The 13,673-nt window shown below is 42.1% G+C and overlaps 3 protein-coding genes across 3 annotated transcripts; 2 read left to right on the forward strand and 1 right to left on the reverse strand.

Moving 5' to 3' along the window:
- Positions 1–1,452: 1,452 nt before the first annotated feature.
- LOC133736587 (probable methyltransferase PMT10) lies at positions 1,453–5,367 on the forward strand. Its single transcript, XM_062164129.1, has 9 exons — positions 1,453–2,231; positions 2,476–2,625; positions 2,713–2,983; positions 3,218–3,328; positions 3,495–3,654; positions 4,083–4,340; positions 4,448–4,570; positions 4,770–4,847; positions 4,949–5,367. Exons 1-9 carry the CDS (start codon positions 1,593–1,595, stop codon positions 5,145–5,147), a joined length of 1,989 nt encoding a protein of 662 aa, XP_062020113.1. The 5' UTR covers positions 1,453–1,592; the 3' UTR covers positions 5,148–5,367.
- Positions 5,321–6,700, reverse strand: LOC133736588 (BTB/POZ domain-containing protein At4g08455-like). The gene is made up of 2 exons (XM_062164130.1): positions 6,345–6,700; positions 5,321–5,992 (listed from the first exon to the last, which is right to left on the reverse strand). Exons 1-2 carry the CDS (start codon positions 6,567–6,569, stop codon positions 5,471–5,473), a joined length of 747 nt encoding a protein of 248 aa, XP_062020114.1. The 5' UTR covers positions 6,570–6,700; the 3' UTR covers positions 5,321–5,470.
- A 4,557-nt stretch (positions 6,701–11,257) lies between these two features.
- LOC133735260 (uncharacterized) lies at positions 11,258–13,063 on the forward strand. The gene is made up of 2 exons (XM_062162662.1): positions 11,258–12,422; positions 12,716–13,063. The coding sequence occupies exons 1-2, from the start codon at positions 11,312–11,314 to the stop codon at positions 12,748–12,750; spliced, it is 1,146 nt and encodes a 381-aa protein (XP_062018646.1). The 5' UTR covers positions 11,258–11,311; the 3' UTR covers positions 12,751–13,063.
- Positions 13,064–13,673: the final 610 nt, after the last annotated feature.

A 13,673-nucleotide genomic window follows, 5' to 3' on the forward strand; every position in this document is an offset into this window, starting at 1 on the left:
ATGAAAATACAAGAAATGGAAATGTGGACAACAACCAAAACCTCTTCGAAAAAAGCAAAACAAATTAAAGGGCAATCTATGAATAACTCTAACTAGAGAAACATAAATAGGTGCCCTTAGCTTATGATTTTCTGATTATATTGGAGAAAAGCGAATCCCTGACTTAACCTATCCTTATCGAGTTTGTAACCTTCCCTCATCACTTAATCTAATTTCAAGGACTGCATTCTTTGTTAATTTTGCTGCATTCATAATGCCATTATAATGATTTGGTAGTAACAAAATTCAAGTAGATCGATATTGTAACAAGTGGTACAAGTCTCAAAAGAATACTGTGCTCAGAAGTTATTATATGGCTCGATTTGTACGGACACTATGGTGAGTTGTTCTTGGAAGAGACTCTAGAGTCTAGACTAATCAAAGTCATAGTCTTTCTACCTTTTCTTCTTCCGTACGCATGTATCGTTCTAATGGGCTGTCACAAGATTTATGACATTTTGATATTGCGTGTAAGACCATGGAGTTTATGAGTAAAGCAAAGTTTGGGTCTCATTCTAACTTGTTATATTTATCTTTGAACTCTCTTTTCACTATTTGTCAGTGCAAAAGCTATATATATGATGAATTTATATACAATATTTTTTTCTTTTCTTTTCTTTAATCTTTTTTAACTCTAACTTTTGGTGAGTTCAACCCAAACTCATAAGTCAGAACTAGAGTTTAGATATACATTTTTTTTTTTTAAAAAAAAAAAAAAAAAAAAAAAAAAAAATATACATTTCCCGCAAGGAGTAACCCATATTTTGATTGGATTTCAACCCTTAACTTCAAAGAAAACAAAAAACCGAACTCAAACACAGTTGCTTAAAAAAAAAAAAAAAAAAAAAACTCAAACACAGTCTGAGGCTCTGTATTATTTATCGAACACGAAACTGTTTTAATTCACAGCTGATTATTTTCACAACACAGTAGCAGCAGTTTTTTTCTAAAAGTCACAGCAATCCCAAACTAGCTCTGAATCGTGGATCCGAATATAAGCACCGGAGGGAGTCAATTACTACAATGCCTTTAGGCTCTACTACTAGTGACTTTCCACGATAATTACCTACCCAATATAGGTTAATTTTCAAGCAGTAATTTTCTAAACAAATTTCCATTCACAACTAAACAAGGGAATTTGGCCGTAAACCCCACCATCAACCCAACGACCACACCAAAACAGAGCAAAAGATAGAGACACATTGCCCCAAACTCCCAATAAGATGCCCCGGAAAGACTCAAAGTAAAAGAGAGACAACTAATCCTCCTCTTTTTTTTTTGTTTTGGCGGAAAACTAATCCTCCTCTTTAACCTCTACCAAGTACCAACCTCAATGCAGTTTCCGCTGTACCCTAACAAAACCCCCCCTAGAACTCAACTTGACAACCAATCACGTTTTATCCAAGTTTCCACAATTAGAAACAACGATTTATTACATCACACCTTGGCGTCCACGGAGCCAAACCTCTCTTTCTTCACTAATACTCACACAGTTAAAAATCTGAAAACCCGAAAGTCAAAATCTTCGCCACCTGAAAATCGGAATCGGAATCATGAAGTCCCTCGCGGCCACCGCGGCGGACATCTTGAAGACCCCGACGTTCATCAAAATTACAGCTATTGCCGTCGCCTCCCTCACCCTCTTCGTCCTCGCCAACCACTACTCCGCTTCCTACTCTCCCTTCTCCTCCTCCACCGCCACCGCCACCGCCACAACCTCCGCCACTCACTCTCTCGCATCTCCGGCGCCGGAATCCTCTCCACCGACACCTCCCGCTTCTCCTCCACCGCCGCCGCCTTCACCGCCTCCGCCTCCACCCCCGGAGGTGGAGAGGATGGGGATAGTGGACGAGAACGGCGCGATGTCGGAGGAGTTCAAGGTCGGCGAGTTCGACGCGAGCCTGGCCGAGGAGCTGAAGAATGCGAGCGGTGGAGTGAAGGATGGGAGTGGCGGTGACGGCAATGGCGGTGGTGTTAGGGTTAAGATTGACAAGTTTGGGGTGTGTGATCAGAAATTCACTGATTATATACCGTGTTTGGACAATGTGGATGAGATTAAGAAGCTGAACTCGACTGAGAGAGGTGAAAAGTTTGAAAGGCATTGTCCTGGAGAAGGCAAGAGGCTGAATTGCTTGGTGCCGAGGCCGAAAGGGTATCAGATTCGAATTCCTTGGCCTCAGAGCAGAGATGAGGTAATTCGGATTGCCAAACTTGTGAAATTTTGATTTTCGGGTTTTCGTTGAAGTTTTGCTTTGTTGAATTGGTTTGCGTTTTGCTTGTAAGTTTGTTTACAGCTTAATTAGGTAAGTAAATTGTGGCACTGGAACTACTTGATTTGCTGTAGTGTGCTAGTTCTACATGTACATTATGCTACTGTGTTTACTTGGTTTGAGAAAGAATGAGTGTTCTTTTGGCTAACATGAGATGAAATAATAGGTGTGGTTCAGTAATGTACCCCATACAAGACTTGTCGAAGATAAAGGTGGTCAAAATTGGATAGCGATTAAGAAAGATAAATTTGTGTTTCCTGGAGGCGGAACACAGTTTATTCATGGGGCAAATGAGTACTTGGATCAGATTTCTCAGGTTAGCCACTTCAACGATTCTCGTTTGAGTGTTTGAATATGTTCATTACATGATATTGATTTACCGTCTCTCGGATTGAGTGAGCAGATGATTCCTGAAATTGCATTTGGCCGCAAGACCCGAGTAGCGTTAGATGTTGGTTGTGGAGTAGCGAGTTTTGGTGCCTTTTTGATGCAACGGAATGTGACCACTCTGTCAGTAGCGCCAAAAGATGTCCATGAGAACCAGATCCAGTTTGCACTAGAGCGTGGTGTGCCTGCCATGGTGGCAGTGTTTGCAACTCACCGCTTGTTGTATCCAAGCCAGGCTTTTGACTTGATCCACTGTTCAAGATGTAGAATTAATTGGACTCGTGATGGTAATCTTTCTCTATTGTACATCCTATAGAAAATTCTTGTTTATTTTATAGCTTTAAAGATCTCATATTAATTTAATGGTGTATCTGAAGTGCGTATCATTCATAGAACTGATTCTCTGAGTTTCTATCTAATACGGAATAAGTGACATAAATTTTTTTGTAACTTCTCTTGTTAATTGTTGATAAAAGCTCGTTGAATCTAAGAATCCTTTTTCTTATGATTATGTGATGTAGACGGAATTTGGCTTCTCGAGGTTGACAGGTTGCTGAGAGCAGGAGGATATTTTGTTTGGGCAGCGCAGCCTGTTTATAAACATGAAGAAGCCCTACAAGTACAATGGAAAGGTAGCTCATCGTGTAATGTTTTATTCTTTTCGTAGCTACCAACTGTATCTTTCTGTACTCATTGAAGTGCCCGAATCTCATATTCTTTATAATTTAACAAGAAAGTAATATGATTATATTCTTACTATTGGAGGACTAAGATCAGGGTTTGTTTATCTATTAACAGAAATGGAGGACCTGACTACACGCATTTGCTGGGAACTTATAAAGAAGGAAGGGATGATTGCCATATGGAGGAAACCTTTGAACAACAGCTGCTATCTTAGTCGTGATGTCGAAGTGCAGCCTCCATTATGTGATTCCAGTGATGATCCAGACAATGTTTGGTATGTCATACTTCAGTTTAAAGTTCTTGGTTGACTAGCACTCTTCAAATGACATGCATTTAATTGCATGTCATTATACAACTGAAAGTCGAGTTCTTTGTACTCATTTTGATGGATTGTCTATGCTGTTGAGTAGGACCTTGGCCTGCAGATTTGGTGAAGTTGTTGGGTAATTAGGAGACAGTTGATTTGCTGGGAACTTGATTTTGCTTTTCATCAGAAATTTTACAGTTTTGATACTATGTGCACCCACCCACACTCACACACAAAGCTAACAAATTTAACAATAATCTTGTAATAATGATTTTTTTAGTTGGCAATTCTATATGCTCTTTCAAAATCTGAAATCTCAAAAAGAAGATCATGATTCATTAAGCCTTGCTATGGTGGTTTTTAACCATTATAACCCTTGGTTATACTTTTTGCAGGTATGTTGGTTTGAAGGCATGCATCACTCGGTTACCTGAAAATGGTTATGGTGCAAATGTTTCTTTGTGGCCTGCAAGGCTTCAGGATCCACCAGACAGACTCCAGAGCATACGATTAGATGCCTATATATCTAGAAAAGAAATCTTCACGGCTGAGGCAAAGTACTGGAATGAAATATTAACAGGTTATGTTGGTGCTTACCATTGGAAAGAGTTAAACTTTAGAAACATAATGGACATGAGGGCTGGATATGGAGGGTATGCTCTTCACCATTAAAACGGCCATAAAGGCTGTTGCTAATTTGATTGTTCTTTCAACTCCAAAAACATATGTTGAAATCATTTTGAGGTTTTGACCTTGGCAGGTTTGCAGCAGCATTGCATGACCACGGGCTAGATTGTTGGGTAATGAATGTTGTTCCTGTTTCTGGGTTCAACACCTTACCAGTTATTTATGACCGTGGACTTATCGGAGTAATGCATGACTGGTACGGGCAATGCACCTTCTGCTTTCTGATCTTGACTTGCAGTTTTCTTTTAGCATAGCTCGGAGCATATGTTAACATAAGTTGGTTTTGCATCTTTGTTGAGTAACATTTTTAAGGCTAATAGAAAAGGAAGTTATGAAAACTACAATAAAAAGCTGCTTATTTTCCCTGTCATGATGGTCAAATTTATGTTTTCCAGGTGTGAGCCATTTGACACTTATCCAAGAACATATGACTTATTGCACGCAGCGGGTCTCTTCTCTATCGAGCAAAAGAGGTATACATATTTCCCATTTGATTAATTTATAGGTGGACCTTCATATAATGCAGATTGCAGAGTACACAGGTTTTGTACTAATCTGACTGTCTTAATCACAGGTGTAATATCTCAACCATCATTCTTGAAATGGACCGAATGTTAAGGCCTGGGGGACGCGTTTATATACGTGACTCTGTGTCTGTAATTGGTGAGCTTCACGAACTTGCAAATGCGGTTGGATGGGTGCCTGCACTACACGATACAGGAGAAGGACCCCATGCAAGCTGGAAGATCTTAATAGGTGACAAGCGTTTGTGACAATATGATTTAGTGCAAAGAAACTGAGGTCTTTTTCTACAAAAAAGGAATCGAAGTCTCTCACCGCAAGAAAGAAGCCAGCGCAACTAACTTATTGGACATTTTATGTTGTATAATCTGAGCATTAGCTTGCACATTCACTTTTGTTGTTTTTGAAAGGAAGAATCCAAATGCACAGAATAGGTGGTCAAAGACTAAGATGTGCATAAATTAACACTCAGACGATGATATTGCAAGTCTTATTTCACAACATAAGACATGCCTCACAGTACAATCTTCACACTTAATTTATATTAAGATTTAAGAGTTAAGCCGGATCAAATTTAGTTATAGATTAGATCACTAAAGGCATCACGGAGGGGTGGCTTAACTGCAGGACCTACTCGTGCAGAAGAATCCTTTTGGGCTGCAGTATTGATCTGTTTCGACAGATAAGCCTCGTAGACTTCCACCACGAGTCGTGGATCTTTCTCCACCAGCTCCATGTACTCCTCACGCGTAGTAAGCTTGTCCATGTTGTCTGTGATCAAAGTCAAGGCTGCATCAACTATATGCTTGGCATTGTGCTGGTGTGCAAAGGTGTAGCTCAATATTGAGTTGTCCCAGTTCAGCTTGGACACCAAGAACTTCTCGCAGTAGTCCTTGAGATGCTGCACCTGGTACTTTTCAGCCAATATTAGGAGGTCGCAGGCCATTTCCTCATCGAGGCATATCTCAGCTGTGTAGAGGTAGTTGACAAAGGCACGAAGGAGATCATAGGATATATCACCGATCCTGATTGTGCCACTCAGGCTTTCCTCCATCTGATTCTCAAGCATAGCTCTGAATACCGGAGAACGGCTCGCCTGATTATTAAGCATCAACACATGAACAAAACAGGAACATGAGATCTAATCAAAAGAGAAAAACAGTGCCGAGCAGACATATAGGGAATTACAATGTTCATAGCATCATCACAGCACTGTAACAAGTTTTGCCTAATGTCTAATGCTGCCTACTGAGACTAAAGGGTCGCACCAGATTTTCGGATTGATTATGAATTTTTGAATCTACATTTCTAACAAACAACATTGATTATTTTCGAGAACTCATTCATAAGATGGAACGCAATGTGCACAAAATGGAGGAAAGAAAACAGCTCAACCCAGAAAGGGGACTAAATTAATGATGCAAGCAATTGGCGAATAGGGTACCGACCAAAACGGCCTTAAGGGCAGGAACGGGCACGGGGGCCCCTGCGGCGGAGGGGTCCTGGGAGGCAACCAAAACGACGTCGGAGAAGGAGATGGGTTGGGAGCGAGTGGAGAACTTGAGGAAGGCGACCTTGGCCTTGAGGTCGTCGATCTCGCGCTTGTTCTCCTGGCAAGATATGCACTTCATCTTCACCACTGATGATGATGATGCCGCCTGTCTTGTTGTCATCGGCAGGCAGCTCTCCCCTCAACTGCCAACCTGCTTCTACCTTTGTCGTTGCTTGCTTCAACGTGTTACACTACGGCGCGTTTGCTTCGCGGAAAGGAAAGGAAATGAAATCAATTCCTTGCTCTTTCTATAGGCATGGGAAATTGCAATTCCCAGCAATTTTCATTTTCAGTGTTTGGAAAGACTAGGAACGTAGTCAGAATACACATTTTAGTTTCCATTGCGGGGTAGTGTAAAAATCATACAAACAACAAGTACAATTGGTTATATTAGCAAATAATGATTTTGAGCATGGACAATTTAGTCATATAATTTTGGAAGTAGGTGGGGCCGTGGGGGGAACTTTTTTCTTTCCTTTAGGAATCATTTTCCCTTCTTTAGCCATCCCAAACACAGGAAAGGACTTTCCTTTCCCAATAACCAGATTCGGCGAAACAAACACAGCCTACTATAATTCTATTTTCTTTCAACAGTTTTTACTTTACTCTTTGGTGGGCATCAAAATTTATTCGTGAGATTTGAATCTATAACTTTAATGGTGTCATGAATTACATGAACATACCGAAAGTAAAAATCTCTAACCCAGTAGTCTCTCTCCGCTAGGGTTTATCGTAGACGGCCGTCTACGACAATTCTTTTTTCTTCCATGGCGGATCCTTCTTCTTCCTTGGTTGCGGCCTTCGCTCTCTCTAACGAGGCTCACATTGATCTGGGGGCGGCTGGTGTGGCAGCTCTGCAGGATAACCACCATTATATGGTGGGGAAATTACTTACTCGAAATCCCAATTGTGCTGGTTTGGTTGGATCTATTACCTCCATATGGAGAATGCGGCAAGGGTTATCTGTGCAGGCTGTGGGGGAGAGGTTCATATTCCAATTTGATCGCGAATCAGATCGGAATAAGTATCTCCATGGTGGTCCCTGGTTCTTTCATAATGTTATGTTGGTGGTTGCGCCATATGATGGGGTGTCCCCTATTGACTATGTTCCTCTCCATAACATGGAGATCTGGATGGCAGTCCGTGGTTTACCTCCAAAGTTGCGCAACAAGTATGCTTTGTCTATGATTGGATCGGCTACCGGTGAGGTGGTGAAATTTGACCAGGAGGCTTTGCGTCGGAAAGACGAGGAGCAATGAATCCGACTGGTGATCGACACAAGACGTCGTTTTCGGTTATATCGTAAGTTCTCTTTTTCACCTGTTGTGGAAGTGGATCTGTCCTTTATGTATGAAAGGGTGAAGGGCTTATGCAAGCGTTGTGGGTTGTTCATCCATGACGTGGAGGGGTGCGATCTGAGGTTTGTCAAAGAGCAGGAGGCTGCGCCAGGCGGGGTTCCGGTTGGGGAAATGGCTGGGTTGTCGCTTGTGCCGGCGGTGGAAGACTCTAACCCTACTTCTGGGGTTAGGGTTTCTGATGTGCTTAAGACCCCTAACCAACCCAGGCTTTCGGGCGATCTAGGGTTTCTGACTCAGGATGCAGCAGCGCTGGCGCTTAAACACAGGAACCAGGCGGCTTTTTTTTTCTCATCTAACTGCTGGTTTCCAGGCGTCAGGGCTTATGAAGAAAGGTTCTCTTGCTAACCCGGTGCCGGAAACTATAGCAGATGGGCAACTCGCTGGGCATAAACGACAGCATGATCTGGCCTTGTTGAAACCAGGGAAGCATCTTCCTTCTCAGCCGGCTTCTGGTTTACTAGTTCATGAAGACATTGCTTTGTCGCCTCCCCAAGAGCAGGGTCGGCTTCTAGTGTCTCCAAAGAAGACTAAACTCGGCCGTCCCAAAGGGTCGAAGAACAAAAACAAAGCTGCAGAGAAGGGGGAGGTGGTAACACAGCCTCGTTCCAAAGTGAAGGGTCGGAAGAGATTGTTGAAATTGCTTGTGGAGGGTAACCAGGGGGATACCTGTGGTTCGGATACATCTTTGGGAGCTATGGATGATTTGGTCCCACATGAGGCCTTAGCTGGGGAGGATGATTGTTTGGGGATGGAGAAGGTGTGCGTTCCTATTGATCCAAATGGGGTGACTGCTGGTACTGCATTGGAGGAGGATGTGACTACCTCTGCCAATGCTTTCATTCCTGTTTGAGTAGGAAAGATCGACAAGAGGGAGACTGCTTCTTGGGTACTTTATTTTTCTTGGGGTAGTTTTTTCTTCTTGTTTTCGCGCTTAATCCAAAAAGGTGGGTGTGCTTGGGGTGTGCGTAGTGGTATGCTCGTTTGGGGGTGTACTTGATGTGTACTCTGTGTGATGACTTTTTCTGACTGCCTTTACCGGCAAGTCATCATTGTACTGCTTGCTGAAATGCATAATGGATGACATTTTCAACTAAAAAAAAAAAACTTTAATGGTGTCAATTATTTAAAATAATTAAATATGTTAGTCTTGTAGCTTTTTATAACTCGTCGGCAATATTTTGTTTGTGTATTTGGCTGTGACCAGTTACCCATTTTTAGCCCAAAAAATGCCCACTTACTCCACCAAGAGTTTTTTAACCCCATTTACCCAATCTTACATCTATTGACATTTTAGCCCCTGTTAATTAAATTAAAACCCATCCATCTCTTATCAGTCTCTCTCTCCTTCCCAAACTCTCTCTCTCTCCCCCCGATCTCCACCTCCACTCTCTCTCTCTCCTCCCCATGATCTCCACCTCCGGTCTGTCTCTCTCTCTCTGATCGCCGCGCCGGAGATGCAGTCCAAATCTGAACACGACGATGAAGCTCCAGTCGGCGATCCAACGTTCTCGTCGCCGTTCGATTGATCGGCGATCCAGCCACTCCAACGTCCTCGTCGCAGTTCATCGGCAATGTGTCTACTGCCCCTAACGCTGCCCCTAAACCCTAAACTTAACACGAAGACATTATTTGGGGGCAGTAATGTGTCTACTGCCCCCCACTAAACCATTATTACTGCCCCCCACTAAACCATTAAAACTTGCCCCAGTTTTGTGAAGGGTTCTGACTTCGTATGAAGACATTATTTGGGGGCAGTAATGTGTCTACTGCCCCCCACTAAACCATTAAAACTTGCACCAGTTTCAAGGATTCACAGTGTATTGCACTTTATCACAAACAAATCAACAAGAGATGATTACTGTCTCCTAAGAAAGACATTATTGGTTTGGGGCAGCGGCGTCTCCTTTGAGATCGGTCTTCCCTGTATCTACTCCACTTCAATGGAGTCATTCACGGGCTTTGGTCCGTCTCTTGCTATTCTTCCTGCCTTCTGCTATGGGGTGGTTTGCCGGGATTTTGACCGATCGAGGGTCGGAGACTCGAGGACGAAGGTTTTAAGTTCTGGCCTTGAAGGAGTGCAAGGCCAATCATGGTCTTTGGCGGTCGTTCACGGTGGTGTTTTGGCTGATGGTGACGATGGCTGGTCTTCATGCTCGACTGTTGGGGGTTTATGGGTTCATGGTGATTCTGGTCTCTGGTCTTGTTTGTGCAGGTTAATTCATACTCTCTCTTCGAATTCTCCAAGTCGATGGTGGGCTGGGGATTAGGGATCGAGCCGGCGGTGGTGGTGGACTGGCCATCAGGGATCACGATGGCGGATATGCAGAAGGTTCCGGATCCGGGTGGTTTTGGCACAGGGGTCTAAATCTGGGATCCGGGTGGAGATTGGGCTTGGTATATGGCCCACTATCTTTGTGGGCTGCATATCAGTTGCTAGATTGGTTTGGGACTCTTGTTTACTGGTATTGGATTCGAGACCCAAGCTTATGGTACCTATTCGTGAAAGATCGTCTGTCAACATGGCCATGTTCTGACACCTTTGGCCAGCTTCGATCTTTAGGTGGGAGAGTGCCTTCATTTCGGCGCCAAGTTGATTTTTGTCAAATTGTGCGTTGGAGTTCGATGGGTAGTCAAACCACCAACTACTTAATTCACTACATGGCTGCAATTCGTAGTGTAAAATCAGCGATGCGTTTCGATGCTGCTGCTCTTGCATTTTTAATTATTTGTATTTCAGATGCAATTTTTGCATCTTTTTCTTTCGCATTGTTTATTTTCTTTTTTATGCCTATTGGCATAGTATCGTTGTAATATTTCAATTTCAATAAAGGGCTGACCTCATTTTACTAAAAAAAAAAAATGTAGAAAAGACGAGTTTAAGTGAAAAAAAAAAAAAGATGACTAAAACTAATATAAAATTTAAATTAATTCACATAAATAGATAACAAATTTGGAGGCGTGACTTTCATTTCATAAAACAAAAAACAAAAATCTGTTAATAAAAAAAAAAAGAACAAAAAAAGAGAGGAACGGTACCGAGAAAAAGAAAAAGAAAAAGAAAAATAGAAAATAGAAAACCGTCTGACTTGCGAGTCATAAAGCGCTCTGTGTTTGTCAAATTTTAAAAAATCCCAGATAATAAGACTTCATTTTTTACTTAACAGAACAAGGTCCGCTCCACAACCACAACACAACTCTCTTCTCAGATTCCAAAATCTCCATTTTTTCCCGGCCTCTGCATGTTGAGAATATTATGTAATTAGTTGAGAATATTATGTAATTAAGAATAGATTTCTTGTATCTTTATCTGTATCCCTAGATTATAGGGTTTCCTTGTTGATCAAGGTTGTATATCTGTATATATTGGTGATTATCAATAGAAGGAAAAACAATTCAATCACAATTATAATTTTTTTATGGTATCAGAGCAGGCAACGTCCTGACTCTTCTTTCTTCTGCAAATTCTTTTGCAGCCTTTATCCTTCTTCGTTTTCCCTAACCCTCTATGGCTGGAGACGATATCTTTTCTGAAACTCCCAATGGTGGCAGCGGCACCAGCGGCACCTTCTCTGATGAACATGCAAATCCGCTATTCCTCCATCATTCAGACCATCCCGGTCTCATCCTTGTCTCCAAGAAATTGACAGGAGACAATTACAACTTATGGTGTCGCGCCATGAGGATCTCCTTGAGTGCGAAGAATAAGACCGGATTCATCACCGGTGCAATCAAAGAACCATCTGCAATCAAGAAACCAGAGGAGCATGCTCTATGGCAGCGATGCAACGACATGGTCTTGTCCTGGATTCTCAATTCTCTTGAACCAGACCTTGCTGATTCGGTCCTCTCCTGCACAACACCTTATGCAATTTGGGAAGACCTTAGGGAACGCTTCGCCTTGGGAAACGCCCCACGTATCTTCCAGGTTCAAAGAGACATCTACAAGATTGAACAAGGCCAATTGTCAATCGTTGCTTATTATACCAAGTTGAAAGCACTTTGGGATGAACTTGCCTCATACAATACAGTGGAGAATTGCACTTGTGGGGCACAGAATGACCGCACCAAACTCATGCAATTCCTTATGGGCTTGAATGAATCGTATGCAGGTACTCGTGGTCAAATTTTGCTAATGAATCCATTACCTTCTGTGAGACAGGCCTATGCTTCAGTAACTCAGGAAGAGAAGCAGCGAGAACTTGGTGTTGCTGCCCTTTCTCCATCCAATGTAGCAGCAATGGCCATTCGTAACTATCCCAGGCCAGGATTGATACCTCGTCGCAATCCTGGCAATCAAGGCAGCAGTTCTCGCAATCGCACTCCAGTTCAATGCACCTATTGTGACAAATTTTATCATACTGAGGAGACTTGTCACAGGAAACATGGCTTTCCACCTGGTCATCGGCTCTATAAACGCAATCCACAACAAGGAAATCGACGTCCACCACACAATGATGCCTCTGCTAATCATGTTGATTGCACACCTTCATTTAAAGAGCTACAAGCCACACTTCCCAACCTGACTGAAGATCAATACACTCAGGTTATTGCTGCATTGAATCCGAAGCCGCCCACTCCTCAGGCTAATGCCGCTTCTGCTACAGAGTTTGCTTCAGGTTTGTCTTTCGTGGATCCTAATCGATGGATAATCGATAGTGGAGCAACTCACCACATTATTAATGCACCACATCTTTTTACTAGCCACAAGAATGCATCTTTTCCTTCTGTTTCTTTGCCTAGTGGAGCCAAGGCAAACATCACTATGAAAGGGTCAATTACCATTAATAATGCAGTTTTGCGGGATGTGCTTTGTGTTCCCTCATTCGATGTCAATTTGATGTCTGTTGGACGCACTATAGATGATTTGCACTGTTCAGTAACCTTTTTCCCTTCTTGGTGTATTTTGCAGGATTTGGCTACGAGGATGATGATTGGTATGGGTAAGCGACGTGGAAATTTATACTATCTTGTGGCGTTGTCTTCCTCCATTCCTACCACACATCCCTTTGCCGGTCACATCACCATACCATCTTATCTCTGGCATTGCCGCTTGGGACACCCCTCTCCTGCTCGTTTACAATTTCTAGCCAAGAATTCTCTTTCTTTTGATTTTGATTCTAGTCATAAATGTGCGGTTTGTCCTTTAGCTAAACAGACCCGCCAACCTTTTCCTTCTAGTTCAATAAAAACTTCTCGATGTTTTTCCCTTATTCATTGTGATATTTGGGGACGTCATAAGACTCCTTCTCTTAATGGTGCTCATTATCTTTTGACTATAGTAGATGATTTTTCTCGTTTTACATGGGTTTTTCTCATGCGTCACAAAAGTGAGACGCAACATTTACTTCGACATTTTTTTGCCTATGTTAAAACTCAATTTAATACCCATGTTCAGCAATTTCGTTCCGATAATGGTGCTGAATTTCTTTCTTTACGCAACTTCTTTCAAGATCAAGGAGTCATTTTTCAGCATTCTGGCGTTTACACACCTCAACAAAATGGTGTTGTTGAGCGCAAGCACCGACACCTCCTAGAAGTTGCTCGAGCTCTTTGTTTTCAATCTCATTTGCCTCTTCAATTTTGGGGTGAATGTCTTCTCACCGCTGCCTACACCATTAAGAGCAAATGCACCCATGAACTAAGGGCAATTGCTGATTTGCCAATCAAATTGGTACTACCAATCCACTATTCATCTCAAATTAGCAGTTGCCTCTAGCTTACACAATGCACCAGTGAAAGGCAATTTGCCTACCAATCCACTATTCACACTTCAAATTTGAATAATTCATTACACTAATAATTTAATTAACTAAATAATTAACAATTAAATTAATCATCCAATGTTAATGTAATAAAAAATAAATAAA

The sequence above is a fragment of the Rosa rugosa genome, chromosome 3, assembly GCF_958449725.1.
Source record: "Rosa rugosa chromosome 3, drRosRugo1.1, whole genome shotgun sequence".
NCBI classification, from domain to species: Eukaryota; Viridiplantae; Streptophyta; class Magnoliopsida; order Rosales; family Rosaceae; genus Rosa; species Rosa rugosa.

Bases quoted from the DNA above. Each gene is read 5' to 3' on its own strand.
- LOC133736587 (XM_062164129.1), top strand. From the start codon at position 1,593: ATGAAGTCCCTCGCGGCCACCGCGGCGGACATCTTGAAGACCCCGACG. The intron at 2,232-2,475 runs GTAATTCGGATT...ATGAAATAATAG, and splicing joins GGCCTCAGAGCAGAGATGAG to GTGTGGTTCAGTAATGTACC. The intron at 4,848-4,948 runs GTATACATATTT...TCTTAATCACAG, and splicing joins TTCTCTATCGAGCAAAAGAG to GTGTAATATCTCAACCATCA.
- LOC133736588 (XM_062164130.1), bottom strand. From the start codon at position 6,569: ATGACAACAAGACAGGCGGCATCATCATCATCAGTGGTGAAGATGAAG. The intron at 5,993-6,344 runs GTCGGTACCCTA...CTTAATAATCAG, and splicing joins CTGCCCTTAAGGCCGTTTTG to GCGAGCCGTTCTCCGGTATT.
- LOC133735260 (XM_062162662.1), top strand. From the start codon at position 11,312: ATGGCTGGAGACGATATCTTTTCTGAAACTCCCAATGGTGGCAGCGGC. The intron at 12,423-12,715 runs GTTTGTCTTTCG...TGTATTTTGCAG, and splicing joins TGCTACAGAGTTTGCTTCAG to GATTTGGCTACGAGGATGAT.